This window comes from Coffea eugenioides, chromosome 2 (genome assembly GCF_003713205.1).
Source record: "Coffea eugenioides isolate CCC68of chromosome 2, Ceug_1.0, whole genome shotgun sequence".
In the NCBI taxonomy this organism is placed as follows: domain Eukaryota; kingdom Viridiplantae; phylum Streptophyta; class Magnoliopsida; order Gentianales; family Rubiaceae; genus Coffea; species Coffea eugenioides.
The window spans coordinates 79455184-79471152 of NC_040036.1; the positions used below are offsets into that span (position 1 = coordinate 79455184).

General features: G+C 37.4%; 1 protein-coding gene across 1 annotated transcript; it reads right to left on the reverse strand.

Annotated features, from left to right (window-relative positions):
* Positions 1 to 7275: 7275 nt before the first annotated feature.
* Positions 7276 to 10432, reverse strand: LOC113762632 (cytochrome P450 78A9-like). The gene is made up of 2 exons (XM_027306169.1): positions 9130 to 10432; positions 7276 to 8166 (listed from the first exon to the last, which is right to left on the reverse strand). The coding sequence occupies exons 1-2, from the start codon at positions 10234 to 10236 to the stop codon at positions 7522 to 7524; spliced, it is 1752 nt and encodes a 583-aa protein (XP_027161970.1). The 5' UTR covers positions 10237 to 10432; the 3' UTR covers positions 7276 to 7521.
* Positions 10433 to 15969: the final 5537 nt, after the last annotated feature.

Consider the following 15969-nt stretch of genomic DNA (forward strand, 5'->3'; position numbering starts at 1 on the left):
ACGTACGTTTCTTATCCACAGCACAGCAGGACGGAAGAGGAGCTTTCGTTAATCGTCGTCATTTGCAGAAGTAATAAGCCCAAAATGCCAATTGGAACACGCGAACGTACAGGACGTAACATGTACTCTCTTCTTCTGCACGCGCATGTGCACACATCTATTTCACTTGTGTGTGTATATATATATATATATATATATATATACTAGCAAGGGTTGGCTGTGCTATAGTACCCGCCTTGAAGCGTTTAAGGTTAGCAAAATTTGATGAAATATTTGTCAGTAGAGTGTCATGTGTGAAAGTATACGTAAATTATCTATATTACTGAAATGGAGTGAAATTGGATTATCAGTATTTAAATTTGAACAAATGAACTTTGTCATTTTTTTGAGTAAAATATGAGTCATTAATGCTAATTGAAATTATCAAGTATAGCATGCAAATTTGATGAGAAAAATATATATGTCTTTATTGCATTTTATTAAGATGCTTTTTTTTTCCTCTTTTAATGATAGCTTTCAAATATACATTTTTTTGTCATTGTCAATGGATTTATAATTGTCTACATTTTTTATTTAACAAATTTAATTCAGTGTACAAATTAATAATATACTTATATACTTTTTTGTTTTAAAATTATATGTATAATTTGTTCAGCAAATATACGCAAAGAAATTGAAAAGCAGGAGGATTAATAATGGTTAGCATTTTTGCAAAAGTTTTTTGTGTTTGATAGAGGGACATCTATATATGAATTGGATTTATAACTTATCAGTAAATTTGCTTTTCAAGGCAAAAGAGATTAAATTGAAGTACATTAACATAAAGGATAGACAAATACAAGATAACAGAATTAAAACATACATAGGTAGTAAGTCAAAGCAGCTAAGTCGAAGTACATTAACATAAACGATAAATAGATACAAGATAATTAAATTAAAACACAAGTAGTTCAGTTATGAAGCACATAAGCATTATATTGTTGGAAACTAATTTTATGCATAATCACTATGAAGGTTCATTTGAGTCTCTTGGCCAGCTCGGACTTGTTCAGCTTCATAGCTTGTGATAATGGTAAAAGCTGTTTCTTTGATTGTTTTTTCTCTTGGGGTTGCTTTCTTAACAAAGCACAGGAGTCTCTTTCCTTGGAATATATTAAGTGGCAATGTCAGTTCAACTATATAACTTTAAATGACAATAAAAACATGAAAAAATATAAAGTCAAATGTTACTAAATATTTGAACATGAATAAATCAAAATAAAATTGACACACAAAAATGTACATTGCGTTAAGTAAAAATAGTAATCTTGTTCTTTATAATAGGATAGAATAAATTTTAAATAATCTTTTGCTTTACATTAACTCTAAATGATAACTTATTTCGACAAATATAATTTTAAATGATAAGGTTGAAAACTCGAATAGAAATAATTAAATCTTAAGTTAATTTGTCAAATATAAGTTGAAATGTTAATGTAAATAGTAATAAATATAAATTCTAATTGAATTATATATGCTCAAAATATAGAGATTGAAAAGTTTACTCAAAATAATTCAACCTTATAAAGAAATGGTAAATGCAATATAATTTGGTTCATTGAGCACATTTAAAGCAATGCAAGTCCATAGAGAAAGCAAAAGAGAAAGCTCAAAATTTAGACAATAAAAATATGAATAAACGTAAAGTCAAATGTTGCTAAATATTTGAACATGAACAAATCAAAATAAAATTGACACAGAGAAATGTACATTGCATTGAGTAGAAATAATAATCTTGTTCTTTATCATAAGATAGAATAAATTTTAAATAATCTCTTACTTTACATTAACTTTAAATGATAACGTATTTTGACAAATTAAATTTAAATGATAAGGTTGAAGACTCGAACAGAAATAATTAAATCTTAAGTTAATTTGTCAAATATAAGTTGAAAATGTTAATGTAAATAGAAATAAATATAAATTCTAATTGAATTATATCTGTTCAAAATGTACAGATTGAAAAGTCTACTAAAAATAATTCAACCTTATAACGAAATAGTAAATGCAATATAATTTGGGTCATTGAGCACATTTAAACGATGCCAAATCCATAGAGAAAGCAAAAGAGAAAGTTCAAAATTCACACAAAATGCCACGTGTCAGCAAAAGAGACTACTATAGTAACTATGACCATTTGTTTATCTTATAGTAAGATATATATATATATATATATATATATATATATATAGACGTACACACATACAAACCAATGTTTTAAAAGATGAGAGCATCCGACGTGCCATTTTATATCTTCCTAAATGGAGCGAAAACCCCGAGGTAGGGGATGTAAGTCTCACAAAAATTTTTATTTTTAAGTATATAAAAAATAAAATATACAATAATGCTACAAAATTACAATATTCAAGCACATATGTGTTTATATATATTACTTATAAATATAAAAATTGATAAAATTAAGGAAATTACAAAAATATTATTATTGTCTAACAAGTAAAATCACAACACAACTCTAACTCATACATTAGCCATCTAAAATCATGTTAATAAAAAATAGTTATATTTTGGGATCAAAGAAAAGGAAAAGAAAAAAAGAAAACAAAGTCACAGATGCTTTTGTTTTGTATTTTTTTTTCAAAACTATTTCCACAGAAAAAAAATAAATGGAATCATTCTTCAAAATTATTAAATAATAATAAGGATAGGAAACAAAGATAAGGAAGATAAAATAAAAAATTCAAAATTAATAAAATTACAAAAATGCCCCTAAAATTTGGGGCATTTGAGGCTCGCCTCAGCAATGTCTTTTAAAATAATGTGAATGACTAATAACTTTTTTTTTTTTTTCTCTTCATCTAATCCTTTTGACATAAATTGACAATCGACAGGGATATGATATATATGTAAATATAGGTGATAGTGGCAGGGATATGAGACGAGGGCCAAGGGGCAATTCAGGGTGTCGAAAGCAGTCCATAAAATAAATAAATAAATAAAAATCTGAAAGAGGGGACCAGCTGCAGCAGCTTCATTAATTAATTAATTAAACCCTTGATATTCATCGACTATTATAAACCCCTGACGCACGCGCAGCCTATAGTCGTTCACCTGCTGCTGCAGACAATCGCCCAAATAATTGTTGCCACTAGTATTTTGCAATCCTACAGGTAAACAGCAAATTAACGTGCCAATAATTTGTCATTTCAATCTGATGCAAATCATTAGCCTCCAAACGTCCAATTTCCTACTATTAATCTAATTAGACTTGGTCAACTCCTGCAGCGACGACCATTTGGCTTTACAATAATAATGAGTTGTTAAACTTAAAAGGGCGCTTGATATTTTGTACCTGCACATGCAACAATTACCCAATGCATATTGGTGACCAATGGAACGGTTGCCGCTGGCCTGTTAATGAATACTGCTGTAATTGATGACATACTTCTTTATATACTATACTTTTCACTTCGTTTTCCCGGTGGAGCACAAATTTAAGGAATAGTTCTATGCTTTACAAGTGGACGAATAAGGAAAAATAGAGCGAATGGAATCATCTACAAGTGTGTCGAGTTTTTGCTAGAATCTGGAGGAAAATGTGTTAGGGAGTTGAAATGTAGCATCCACGTGTGCCTATAATACATACATACATATATTATATATGATTACCGTTTAAATTACTGATACGATAAACTATAACTAAGAGAGATAAAATCACGCCAACACACCAAGTACTTTTATAGGACCACACGTTACAGTGGATAGGGCGTCACAATTTTCATTTGAATTGGAATAGGGTGTCATGCATCCAATAGGGTCGTCTTATTCAAATTAATAAATGGATATGAAGACAATAATTTTTCTGTAAATAAAAAACTAAAAAAAAAAAGTTACGAAGCACGGAACTAAGTGCTACGTCAACCTAGGAGGAGCTGGAGTCAACTTAAGAGCATGTATAAGCCACCTCTCTGGTTCGAACTTTGTCGAGACGTAAAGTTTTACGAATGACGGTAACATTATTGTTAAAATTTTGAATTGATAAATAGTACCTTTATTTATAAGTAACAAGTTTGACTTAAAGCATTTTGAACACATCGATTCATGCATTAATCCCAATTCATAAGATGGCTCGCATCTCTTTGTGCATTAATCCTAGTTCATCTTATCATCCTCAGTACATTTTCCCCCATGTTGGGCTTGGGATCTAACCGTTCCAAATCGTTTACAATCAAGATTTCTGTTACATGACTTTATATATATATATATATATATATATATATGCATTATCACGGTTGAATGGATGACACATGAACAAATTTTAAATTTAAATTTTACATATGTATCATATATCTAATGATAATAATGTATACACTGACACACACTGTATATAAAATTAATTATATATATATACATATTACTTATATTCATAAAATACTGCTAAGGACGAATCAATAACGCATGGTACTAATCTTAGGCCCTTCGTGATAATGCATTTTTTGGCCGGGCTGCAAAGGATTGACACAAACAAACAATGTTGTTAAATCAAAAGCTTTGTACAATTTACATGCAAGTTGCTAGCTACTTGCCTCTAACATCAAGTGAATACAATTATACATTATCTCCGTCAAATTCTCGGGGCTCTGCCTAATAATTTAAAGTAATGTCCCTCTCAATCCTCCCGTGCGTGCGTCCAAAAAAGTTGGAACATACAATAATATACTACGGGCCGAAGGTTATGTCATCAGTCAGTAGTACATACATATATATACATACACACATATATCACTTTTCGTTTTACGACTTGCTCTTGAAAACTCTATCGTGCATGCTCAAGTTTCTTCATGGCTCGAAACCAACCTAACCATCATTGAAGTAATCATTTTCCAACAAGAGTGTGCTTGTTTTCTAATAGGCCTGAAATTCATTTTCTAGTGCTCGTTTTCTGCACGATTTTTTTTTGGTTGGGGGCCGGGGGGTTGGAGGAGAAGAGAACCACGTTGCTTTTTGATTGAATTTTCTTTTTCTCCTAACTTAAATTTTCTATTCACATGAATGTAATACATAAAATATATTACAGGTTCAAGATAAAATGAGCACGTACATTTTACAATTAAGAGTCCTACTACTAAGGGCACAAATGATTAAAAAAAAAAGTGGGTTTTGTATCAAGTTTTTTTTTCTGTGAAAATACAAATATTTGTCGAGCGAATGCATACATACAAATTAGAGGATGGGTTCTAATTTTAGAGTGTCTGTAATGAACCCAACTTATCATTTTAGTAAAATATATTATCTTGTGCCTAGAGAGAGGGTATAGATTAAAAAATAACCCATAATGAAGTTGTTTTCCACGGTCCGGCATAAGTGGTTGTTTGATTGGTCAAAACTTTTGCAGAGTTCCCTTGATAAGGTTGGTCATTACACTATATTCCAGATTTCCGTTTGTAGTTTAGGATTGTACATCGACGTCCTGTGTTAGTAAAATATAGCAACATGAGCCTCGACAAGAATGCCGCAATCTTAATAAACAATAAGGGACTCGGCTTTGTCTTTTATGCCATAATCTTTATTAGTTTGATTAGTATTTTGCAGCTTCATTCATTAGATGAAATTCACTTGAGAGTTTTCAAATTTATTCAACTCCGACATCATTATTAGTTTTTTTTTTTTTGGGTGTTGTTCCAATTCGATTCCATAACTGTGCACTCAAACTAGGTCATTAGTTGGCCATTTTTATTCATTCCTAAAATCAAGAAGGTGGTCTCTTATTCTCGATTGTGTAAAAGGTGGTTTTAGAAAATTACAATTTTTTAAAAAAAGCACCAAAATAGATACTTCTGATTTTCAGCAATTTTAGACTTGAAAAATTCAAAACTAGGTTATGAGAAGCAATTAAGAGCACAACAAAATAGCTTTTTTAAAGCCGAAATCTAAAATTAGGTTTTTGAAATCACTTGAGAACAAAGCATGTATCTGTGGTAAAAATCGTGTATCGTTTAGAGTAAGATTTTCCTTATGATGAGAGCTCACCCGCCCAAAAACTGAGCAACGGAAAACCTCAATGATTTTATCATTTAGTATTATTCATTGAAGCTTCAAACTTTGCTCAGGTTTGACTCGATTAACATTAAATTTCACATTTATATGTTTGAAATTCAAGTTACTAAAGACCATTTTGATTTTTTTTTTTTTTTTATAAAAAGAAAAGCTATTTGAGTTGAAGCTGATAAATACGTAAGTTAAATTTAGTAAAATAAACAAAGGGACTTGAAGATAGATTACAGAAGTTAAATTGCTATTTAATTGCCTCTTATTATACTCCAGCTGCGCATATTTATCATCATCAAGTATTGGGTTTCTAGTTTAGTAATTCTCTTATAGTATGGTTAGGTAGGGCGATTTTTCCAACCCCAAAACCTCTGCAGTTGAACTTGATACGGTTAGTGTGTGTCTGCCTCAAAGTGGAAAAGAAAAAGAGCCATTTGACCCAATTTCATTTGGTGGAATATTGAACCAATTCTCAAAATGAGTAAACAGACAGGTGGTAGTGTGTAAATCTCCTCGCGACTTGCAAATAAAAGTTGTTGCTAAATTTGTTCCATATGATCCACAAATTCACAAAAAAAAAAAAAAAAAATTAATTCTTTGGGCTAATAAATACTACTAGTACTCTGTGTGTGTGTGTGGTTTTTTTTTTTTTTTTTTTTAATTAGGAAAGGAAACAACAAGAAGTAGCATATGTATAGGATGTTTGAAGGACGCAAGTGGGGTTGAGAATTAAGAGAAGCGGGCAAAAAGTATCGTTGACTTTGAATGGTTCTTCAACTATCCTGTATAATCCTGGACAACTAACAGACAAAAACTCCCACATTACCAAATTCCTCATTCGCGCCCATCATCTTCCGTACTTTTAAATCAGTTGCTTTCTTTTGTCCCACCTAAATTCAGAATATATATATATATATATATATATGTATGAAGAGATGATCAGCTTATTTATTCCACATATATATATATATATATATTTTTTGGTAGTGTGGTGCAAGGGGCACGATCTCATAACTCATAATAGTAGTAATTCATAACTCTCTATCTTCAAGCACACGACGATTTATACCCATGCAATTTAGTCAGTCAAACCTTTTTTTTTCTTTTTTCCTTCTTTGTCTTCCCTCTGCTGCTGCTGCTGAAAGAATAGAATGGTAGTGGAGAGAAAAGTAAAGAAAACAGAGTGAAGACAAAGAGGGCTTTACAAAAGTTTCACCATTTTAATGAGAAATCATTATTGCATTCCGATACTTATTAAGATGCTGATTTATGTACAACCAAGTAACTGTAGAAATACCGAAGTATATTAAGAGAGATCTGGAGAAGAAAAAAAGGGGGTTTGGGGGAAGACATTTTATGGCACTACCGCTATGTCATATCGGTAGTAGTGGTGGTAGGAGTAGTAGTCTGCTACTTGGTGTCGTTGCGTGACTGTGTGTATGGTCTCTGTCTGAGCGACCGGCATCGACTCAAGCCTCAGGCTAACAGCCGCCGGGGTCGCACCCTCACCCTCAGCGGTTCCGCCATTTCACATGACAGCCGCAGCACCTCACCTAAATCCGGCGCACCCTCTCCCCCAAACTCAAATTCGAACTCGTGCAAAAGCGAAGCCACCCAAAAGGTCACCGTGGTGAGGCCCAGGGCCTTGCCGGGACAGCTTCTTCTGCCCGACCCAAACGGTGCTAGCCTCAGGTCTGATCCCAACACGCACAACCCCGCCGCATTCCCGCCTCCGCCGCATTCCGGCTTTGTTAAGAACCTGTCGGGATTGAATTCCAGGGGGTCCGACCAGACTTGTGGGTCCCTGGTGATGGCCCACATGTTTACCATAGCTGTGGTCCCCCTCGGCACGTTTTGACCATCCACCGTGGTGTCCGTCACAGCCAAACGGGCCCAGGACAGGAGCGGGCCCGGGGGGTGCAACCTAAGTACTTCCTTGACCACCGCCGGCAGATATGCGGCGTCCGCGATGTCAGGCTCCACCAAGGCACGTGACCCCCCGCCACTGAGTTGGTCCAGCTCCTGTTGGACCCTGGTTTGGACCTCCGGATGAATCACCATCCTGGCCAGGACCCACTCCACCAATACCGCTACTGTGTCCGTACCTCGAAATATCATTTCCTGCCCACAAACAAACAAACAACAGAGAATTCCTTCAATAAAAGTTACAAACACACCCAACCACAACTTCTTCGCACACAACCACTATTTGTGTGTGTGTGTGTTTCTTCCGTTTCGGAAAAAAAAACCCAACCACAACTTCTTCACACAAAACTGTCGGTCACTTCGTCATATTCATCAATCATACTAATACCACTGTTGTGCCACAACAGTAATTCCCTTGACCTAAAAGTAACTTTTTTTTTTTTTTTTAGTGCAGGTCAAAAAGATCAAATCCTTTTGACTTGTACTCTACTTTAAAATTTCCTGAACAGTTAATTCTATTAATTTACTCCCAATTCTTGAAAGAAAAATAATTAATCCTCTACTTATTTGTAGCAATTATAATTAATCGGCCAGGAAATAAGTGGTTTGACTTAATTTGAGAAAAGACTTTTCCTGTAGAAATATTCTCGTAATCCCTAAAGGAAGAATACAAACGCTAAATTTATATAAAAAAATAAATAAACAAAAGCGATCATCGGGGAAGCAAAGAAAAAGTTGACAAGGGCTAATCAAACTCTGTAGCAACTATCTCTTTCCCATTCCCTCCATCGCAAAAGATAAAGAAAAAGGCCAAAAACAGCAACGCTAACACTTTTAATCTTCAAGCTCGACTCGATTATGTATTACTACTAAATTTACTGCCACTACTTATGATTATGAAGTGGCATCAAAATGATCTTTTTCCTTTCTATTTTTTTTTTTAAAACCCCTTCGGATTCTTTCGGGAAATTTCAAAATGGAAGGAACGACGGGAAGGCTGGGCAAATCATAACTGAATTTTTTGGTCTTGAAAAACGTCAGAACAAAATCCTCTAGAGTAGCACCAGTACTAGGCTACGAGCTAGCTAGCCGGTACGTACTAGTATGTATAAATAAAATTTTGCAAGTGCGCTTTGTAACTTAATATATTATTATTACCCAGAGTACGGCGATCATGTCAGAATCCGACAACTTGTCTGGTCCCTCAAGGTTGAGCAAAACGTCCACAAAATCGCGGTCGAATTGGGTATGTTGATCGCCCTGATGACGATGCTGAGCCTTCTTCTTATGTTGGTCGATGATCCGACTGACAAATCGGTTCACTTTGGGAACCAGGTTGGAGCACCTGAAGCGAACTTTTTGCAAGTCAAAATCGGCCAACCAGGGAAGGTGGTCGGACCAGTTGAATACACCCAGAAGGTTGTATCCCTCGTCCACCAGCTTCCTGAGTTCATCCGTCTCAGAGTGGGAACCATCCTCCTCCTCCTCCCCCTCCCGCAGCACCAAGCTGTATTTCCTTCCAAACACAGAGCACATCATGTGGTTAAGAGAAGCCAGCTTCAGCACATCCCTGACGGGGACCACGCTTTCTTTTCCTCCACGCCTCGTCATCGTTTCCACCATCTGGGAAGCTATTTCGAACCTCTGGGACTGCGAGGCTTTGATCTGTTTGGGACAAAACAGATGCGTAGCCGCGATTCTTCGGAGGGTTCTCCAGTATACCCCGTAAGGAGCGAACCCAATAGCTCTGTTGAACATAAGGCTGTAAGCCGACTCCTTCATGGGACGATCACCGAAGTCTGAGCTGTTCAATATCTCCCTCGCCACCTCCGGGTTGCACGTCACGATCACCCTCGTCTCGCCCAAGCTGAAGGCCATCAGACGCTTGGCCTGGCAAGCAGCGGCCGCGGCCGCAATCTTGTGGTGTGCAAGCCCAGCCATGAGGTCCATGCTTCCTATGAAAGGAAGCCCTTTTGGCCCCGGTATTATTTTAGAGTGCTTCTTCCACGGGGACATGAGCTGGACCGTAGCAGTACTAGTGGTGGCAGTTCTAGTACTGCAACTGCTAGAAGCATTTCTCCTCCGGCTCCATTTATGCCTGCCCCAGGCTGGGCCACCTGGATGAGCCCAGTAGATTAAGTTGATGACTAGATACACTAGGACGACGAGAAACAAGAAACATATGGCATTTGCGGGAGTTACGGATTTGCTTTTTGAGGCCAGAGGAGCTAATAACCAAAGCTGCCGTTCTATGTCTCGTCTCATCGTAAGTATTTTTTCTTTCAGCAGTACCAAATTTTTGTTTTGTTTTGTTTTGTTCTGTGGGGTTCTTTTTTGGAGGGGAAAGAAAATATGGGAATATATATATGTACCACACTAGTGTGCGTGTGATTCGTTTGTTTAAACGTTCAAACTATGGAGGCGGCTCTTAGAGGGAGCAGCAGCAATAGCAGTAGTAGCGTATGAGTATCTGGGCAATGGGCACACCATGGACGTAAAGCCATTAGCTGATTTATATAGGGACGGCAGCGAACTGTTTGTACTAGCACTTTGGGTTTTTTTTTTTTTTTTTTGGGGGGTGGGGGCCCATCCGTATTATTCATTTTAATACGGACTGCGAATCATGTATTTTTATTTTCCTTTTAAACACCGAGTGTTGGCCAAATAAAAAAAGTAAGTCGTACTACTAGTAAAAGGGCATTGAGAACTATGGGGAGGAGGGCGGGGAAATTGAGAAGAAAGTTTTAGCGGCGCCGCCACGAATGCATGACGAAAGTGGAAAGAGCAAACAGCGAACCACTGGAGCGTGGGAAGCACGACGCATTGGCTAGAGAGGCTACTGAGACTGCGTGCTTTCTTCATCTCTCCTGCGTAAGAGATTTACTACTCGCGATGCCTAGTGGCGGAGTAGTACTACTAAATTTTACATTTACCTAATTAAACTGCGATTTTTTTTTAGGAGGTCTTATGTTGATGAGGTCACCCTGTGTCGTCGGCACTGTTTGTCATGTGGCATTGTACAGATACTACGACTAATTCAAACACGAGTTCCATTGACCACACGGTTAAGGTTCTGATTCGTTCTTCCTTTTTCAAGGATGGAAAATCTTTTTTTTTTGGATTGAAGCATCTAAATGAAATAAAAGTAAAGAATGGAGTGCTTGAGAATAAAATTGAAGTGGAAATTAATATCAGCAGAAACACTTTAGTCTGTTAAATCGTTCTCTTTCTGAGCAGAAATTCCGAAGGTCCGTCCAGTGCAGTAAGTGATGGTGGCTTTTTGGCCGTAAAATAAATCTGAAGAAGCTCAGATTGAGGAGGCGCATGAATCGTACGTGAGGTTAAAGAGCACGTAGTTGGGAGGACCAAAACTTGGGACTTGGAACATTGGATTGAGAGAAGAAGGATGACACGTGTGGGTAATTCTGGCGGGACGTTGTCGGGGGAATAGGGGTTGGGTGCACCTGACTCCCATGCCCACTTTTGTTTTCTGCGCCTCGCTCCTCAAATACACTGTCTCTAACCTCTGGGAATACACTGCCGCGATGGCAGAATAAAGGAACCGGTGCGCCCTGTGCTCTGCACCCAGATCAGAAATGGAAACGAGAAACAAATTAGAGCTGGTCTGGTCTGGTCTGGTCTGGGTAGGGATGTAATCGAGCCAAGTCAAACTCGAATATTGCTATACTCGAACTCGATTCGATTCATATATACTTAGACTCGAGCTCGACTCGAACTCGACCGAGTACAAAAAATCAATACTCGAAACTTGGCTCGAAAAATTCGTTTTAAACTCGAGACTCGACTCGATAAGGCTCGATTTTTAGTCGAGCCTTATCAAGTCGAGTCTCATCAAGTTTTTTGACACACTTTCGTCTTTTCTTCCTTTTTTTAGACATTTTTTTGCCATTATGAAATTTTATTATAAAGAAGAGTTTATTGTAAATTCCGTAAAATTTATACCCATAATGATAATTTTATAATTATAATACATATATATTATTTAAATTATAAATATATTATTTAAATACCCCCGGTTCGACGAATAGCTCGACAAGTCTCGAGCCTCAAAATATTAGCTCGAAACTCGACTCGAATGACAATCGAGTAGCTCGAGACTCGGCTCGAACTCGATCAACCCGAGTTCAAGCCAAATCGTTGACCGAGCTACTCGATTATGACTCGGCTCGCGTACATCCTAGGTCTGGGTGCCTGGGCTGATTAAACAGCCAAAATGAAAAGGAGGCACATCGTACCGTTGTTCAAACCGCCACGTTTCGGTTAGGGGTGTAAGCAGGACAGTGGTGATGTTGACAAGACTGAGTACCCGTTTATCGAAGCTTCTGCACACGCGTCCCTAGAGAACCCAAGAATAAATCCATAACCCCCAAAACAAAACACCCACTCTCCCCTCTGCTCTCACAAGTCACAGGTCACAACACAACAAATAATTATGAATACCGATACAATTAATAGCTGTCGGTAGTAGTGCTTGCTAGCCTTTTCACTTACAGGGATGGATAGTGTGGTCTACGTCTCACCGGTCAACCAACCGGCATTTGTTTGAAGATGAGCCGCAGGATGGATGGCGTGACACCAAAAAAATACATATGAGTTGCATCTCTTCTTCTCATCGGGTTAGTAAACAATTAGTGCCTCCGGATACGAATGAACTGAGTATTCGTATATTTAACTCATCAAATTAATTAGCTCAAATTCGGTCAACATGAGCTCGAATCGAAATATGATCAATCAAGGCAACTCCGCGGGTATGCATGAATCTTTTGCAGCCCTAGCCTGGAAACAACCAAAAATTATGGCCGTTTGGATCAAATGACTACTAGTGCTGCATCAGAAGTACTACTAGTGGTGGTGTGTATATATTTTTTTTTTCCGGAACTTTCCTTTTCGTGTTTTTGTGCGGAGGTATATAAGTACATGTAATCTTACCTCAACGACGACGATAGGCGGCATGTGATTCCGCTGTTGAATGAATCAAAAGGAGAAAGTCCCCCCGTCCGTTCATGTTGCTGTGTGTAAGCTAGCATCCAAAGACTTAGTGGAGAATGGTGATAGCTAAAGCACGAACACTGTACACCACCATTATTGATTGTGTTTTAGACGCATCCAACCTTTTTATCTCTCCTCCTGCAGTCCATCATGTTTCCCCCGAGCCACTGAATGCATCTCGTTTTGGTTTGTACCTGAATGTTCAAAACTAAAGTGCTCCACCACGGATTGAAAGAGTTTTAGCTGCATTTCGATTTCCTTATGCTGCATTTAATTCATCAAACAACTTATAAGAAGAAACGGCATACTTTTACTTTCAACCACATGTTGTAGACAGGGAGCACAAAACTGATTAAACAGGCGTATGTTCTTACCTTCCTAACAGTTCAAAAATTAACCGAATGAGCTTCTAATTCACGGTTCAAACTGATTCAATCCGGTTCTTGTTACTGTTCCACCAATGGCTGTAAAAAAGCATATATATGTATGACTTGCGGCTTTCTCATATTTGAAAACGATATCTCATTTAGGTAGGAACAAAATGGCATATTGTTAGATGGTTATTAGTTGTTTTAATTTTCGACAGAATCAATACCTAATCCTGTTGTCCACTATTTTTGGCTTAAGAACGGTGGTGTCACAGGGATATATTTACAGTACTATCATGACGTAAAACCTTAAATAGCATTTCAGCCCCCCACAATTAAAGGTGCTCCTTAAGTGGCTGGTGATGGATGAATGTGAGAATCAATCAATGCAAAATAGCATAGTGTATTACGAACTTTTCCACGTGACCCGGGATTGGAAATCAAAATGTTTAATGTTTATTATGGAAAGAAAAGAAGACTGCAGCTGCTTAGTATACATGTAGTAGCTAGTGACAAAAAAAAAAAAAAGAAGCCTCAAGACAGTACGTAGTGGCTCGACGGACGATTGAGAGAGCTTGGATTCTTGAAGAAGATGTACCCTATTTTTATTGTCATTATTAGATCTTATTTGGTGGCATAGGTGTGATTGCATCATTGCCTACAATGATTGATTTCTTCTTTTCGTCAAAAACATTTATTAAAAGAAAGCGAATATTTCAAAAACAAGATCCTCATCCTCAACATCTACATCAAATTGAGGCCATATGATCTATCGTATTGAGTTCTCTTATAGCTTTGTCATTGTAAAGGGTGGGTGGGTTGGCCCAACAAACCCTCTTTTAATTTGGTTATTGATCACTTGGCTGGTTTTTACTTACTTAAAAGCCACACCATCCCCGAAACAAAACAAAACGCTCTACAGTCATTGATCCCTTTAATTGATTTGAAACTTGCTTGTCACTGATCACTTCCGTATGACTGCACTGCATATACCATATATGGTGAGGACTGAGGAGGAGAAATCATGGGAATTGAAAAGACCCACGTTCTCGAGGTTCCAACCAAGCAGATTTTGAGTTTGAAGGGACCAATCGTTGGTCCGACGACAGGGAAGAAATTACTTATGTATGGCCAATACACAAGAAGAGGAAGAAGTATTCATTATTGTTTTTGGTTCTTGGGATATTCATATTCATATTATTGAGGAGGAGACCATCACATCAATGAGAGCAACAATGACGTTAATAGCAAGTACTCCTAATCTAGTACTAGTAGTTTTTTTTTTTTTTTTTTATATATAGTACTAGTCTACAAATTAAAGAGATGGAGAATGAGTCGGAGGAAAATGAATGGTACGTAGTACTAGTGCTCTAATTAATTTTAGAGCTACTTTTATGCATTAATTTACAATCTCTAATTAATACCCTCAGTGCTTAAGAGGATAATTAATTACTGTCTAATTAATTGACACCTGTCTTCCTTACATTATCACCCCAATCACAACCTTAACTTCATTTAGGTACACAGCTCCTCCAGAAACACACACGTATCAACACGCACATGACAGTAGCGTATGATATGGATATTAGAAGACGACCCGCAATCACTGTATACAAATTCTTCTACTAATTGGTTACTTCTTCCCGGGAAGGCTGAACAGAAACTTCCCATTTGTTTGTTGTCACGGCACTGTAGTTTAATAGTTAGCAGTTCCTCAGGGAACAATCCAACACTGCATCCGGTTGCGTACCTACACCTCCTCGGCCTTTTTCAAGTAGAAGAGGAGGATTCTCAAAACGACAATCTTCAGTACATCCGGCAACGTGTTTCCGCAACGGTGCGCGCATGCATGGTGATTCATGTTGTGGTTAGTTAATTTCACAACAGTGAATATAACTTGTTTACAAAGAAGAAAAGAAAGCGCAACACTATGAACAGACAGACAGCAGATATTCAATGCTAACAAGTTGGTGGCAAAAGCAGCTTGGGCGTGCAGACAATTATAGAGCGAATAAGGAATAATAAGCCACTTAATTAAGACCAATGGATTGCAACACCCGACCCAAGAGGCTAGCAAATTAAGATCGATGCTGCCTAACCCAAGCACTTGTTTTAAACAAATAAAACATGCATGATTGGATGTGATCTGATGCCGTAATCTAATCCAAGATTTACTTTCTGACCCGTTTCGGATGTGGTCAATGGTGGGGAGGTCTAAAGATTCTCGACATCGATACCGATTTGCTTACGCTAGAAAATCTGAATCTGGAACCATACAATTACGACCAAAGGATATGTCTCAGGTTCCCATCCATCCGTGGTCCTTTGTAAAAGCGCCTTTTCGGGTTCGACACACTACTACTTGGCTATATATATATATGTATGCACAAGTTGGCACACCTCCCTTTCCCTCTAACCTTTGATATATATACAGCCAGCCACTTACGCTTTGACTATAATAGTTGAGCTGAGGATGATGGACTCTAACAGGTGCGCTCTGGTACAAAGGGTCCTACCCCATTATATATACATGTGTTTCTGCCGGATTGGATTGCAATGAGGTATCGGAAGCTTTCCTCTTTGGGGACGCTGGACTATTTGGGGAAACACGTCTTTGCGT

Coding starts and splice junctions, on each gene's coding strand:
- LOC113762632 (XM_027306169.1), bottom strand. CDS start 10,236: ATGAGACGAGACATAGAACGGCAGCTTTGGTTATTAGCTCCTCTGGCC. Junction 8,167..9,129: donor ACATGATCGCCGTACTCTGG/GTAATAATAATA, acceptor GTTTGTGGGCAG/GAAATGATATTTCGAGGTAC.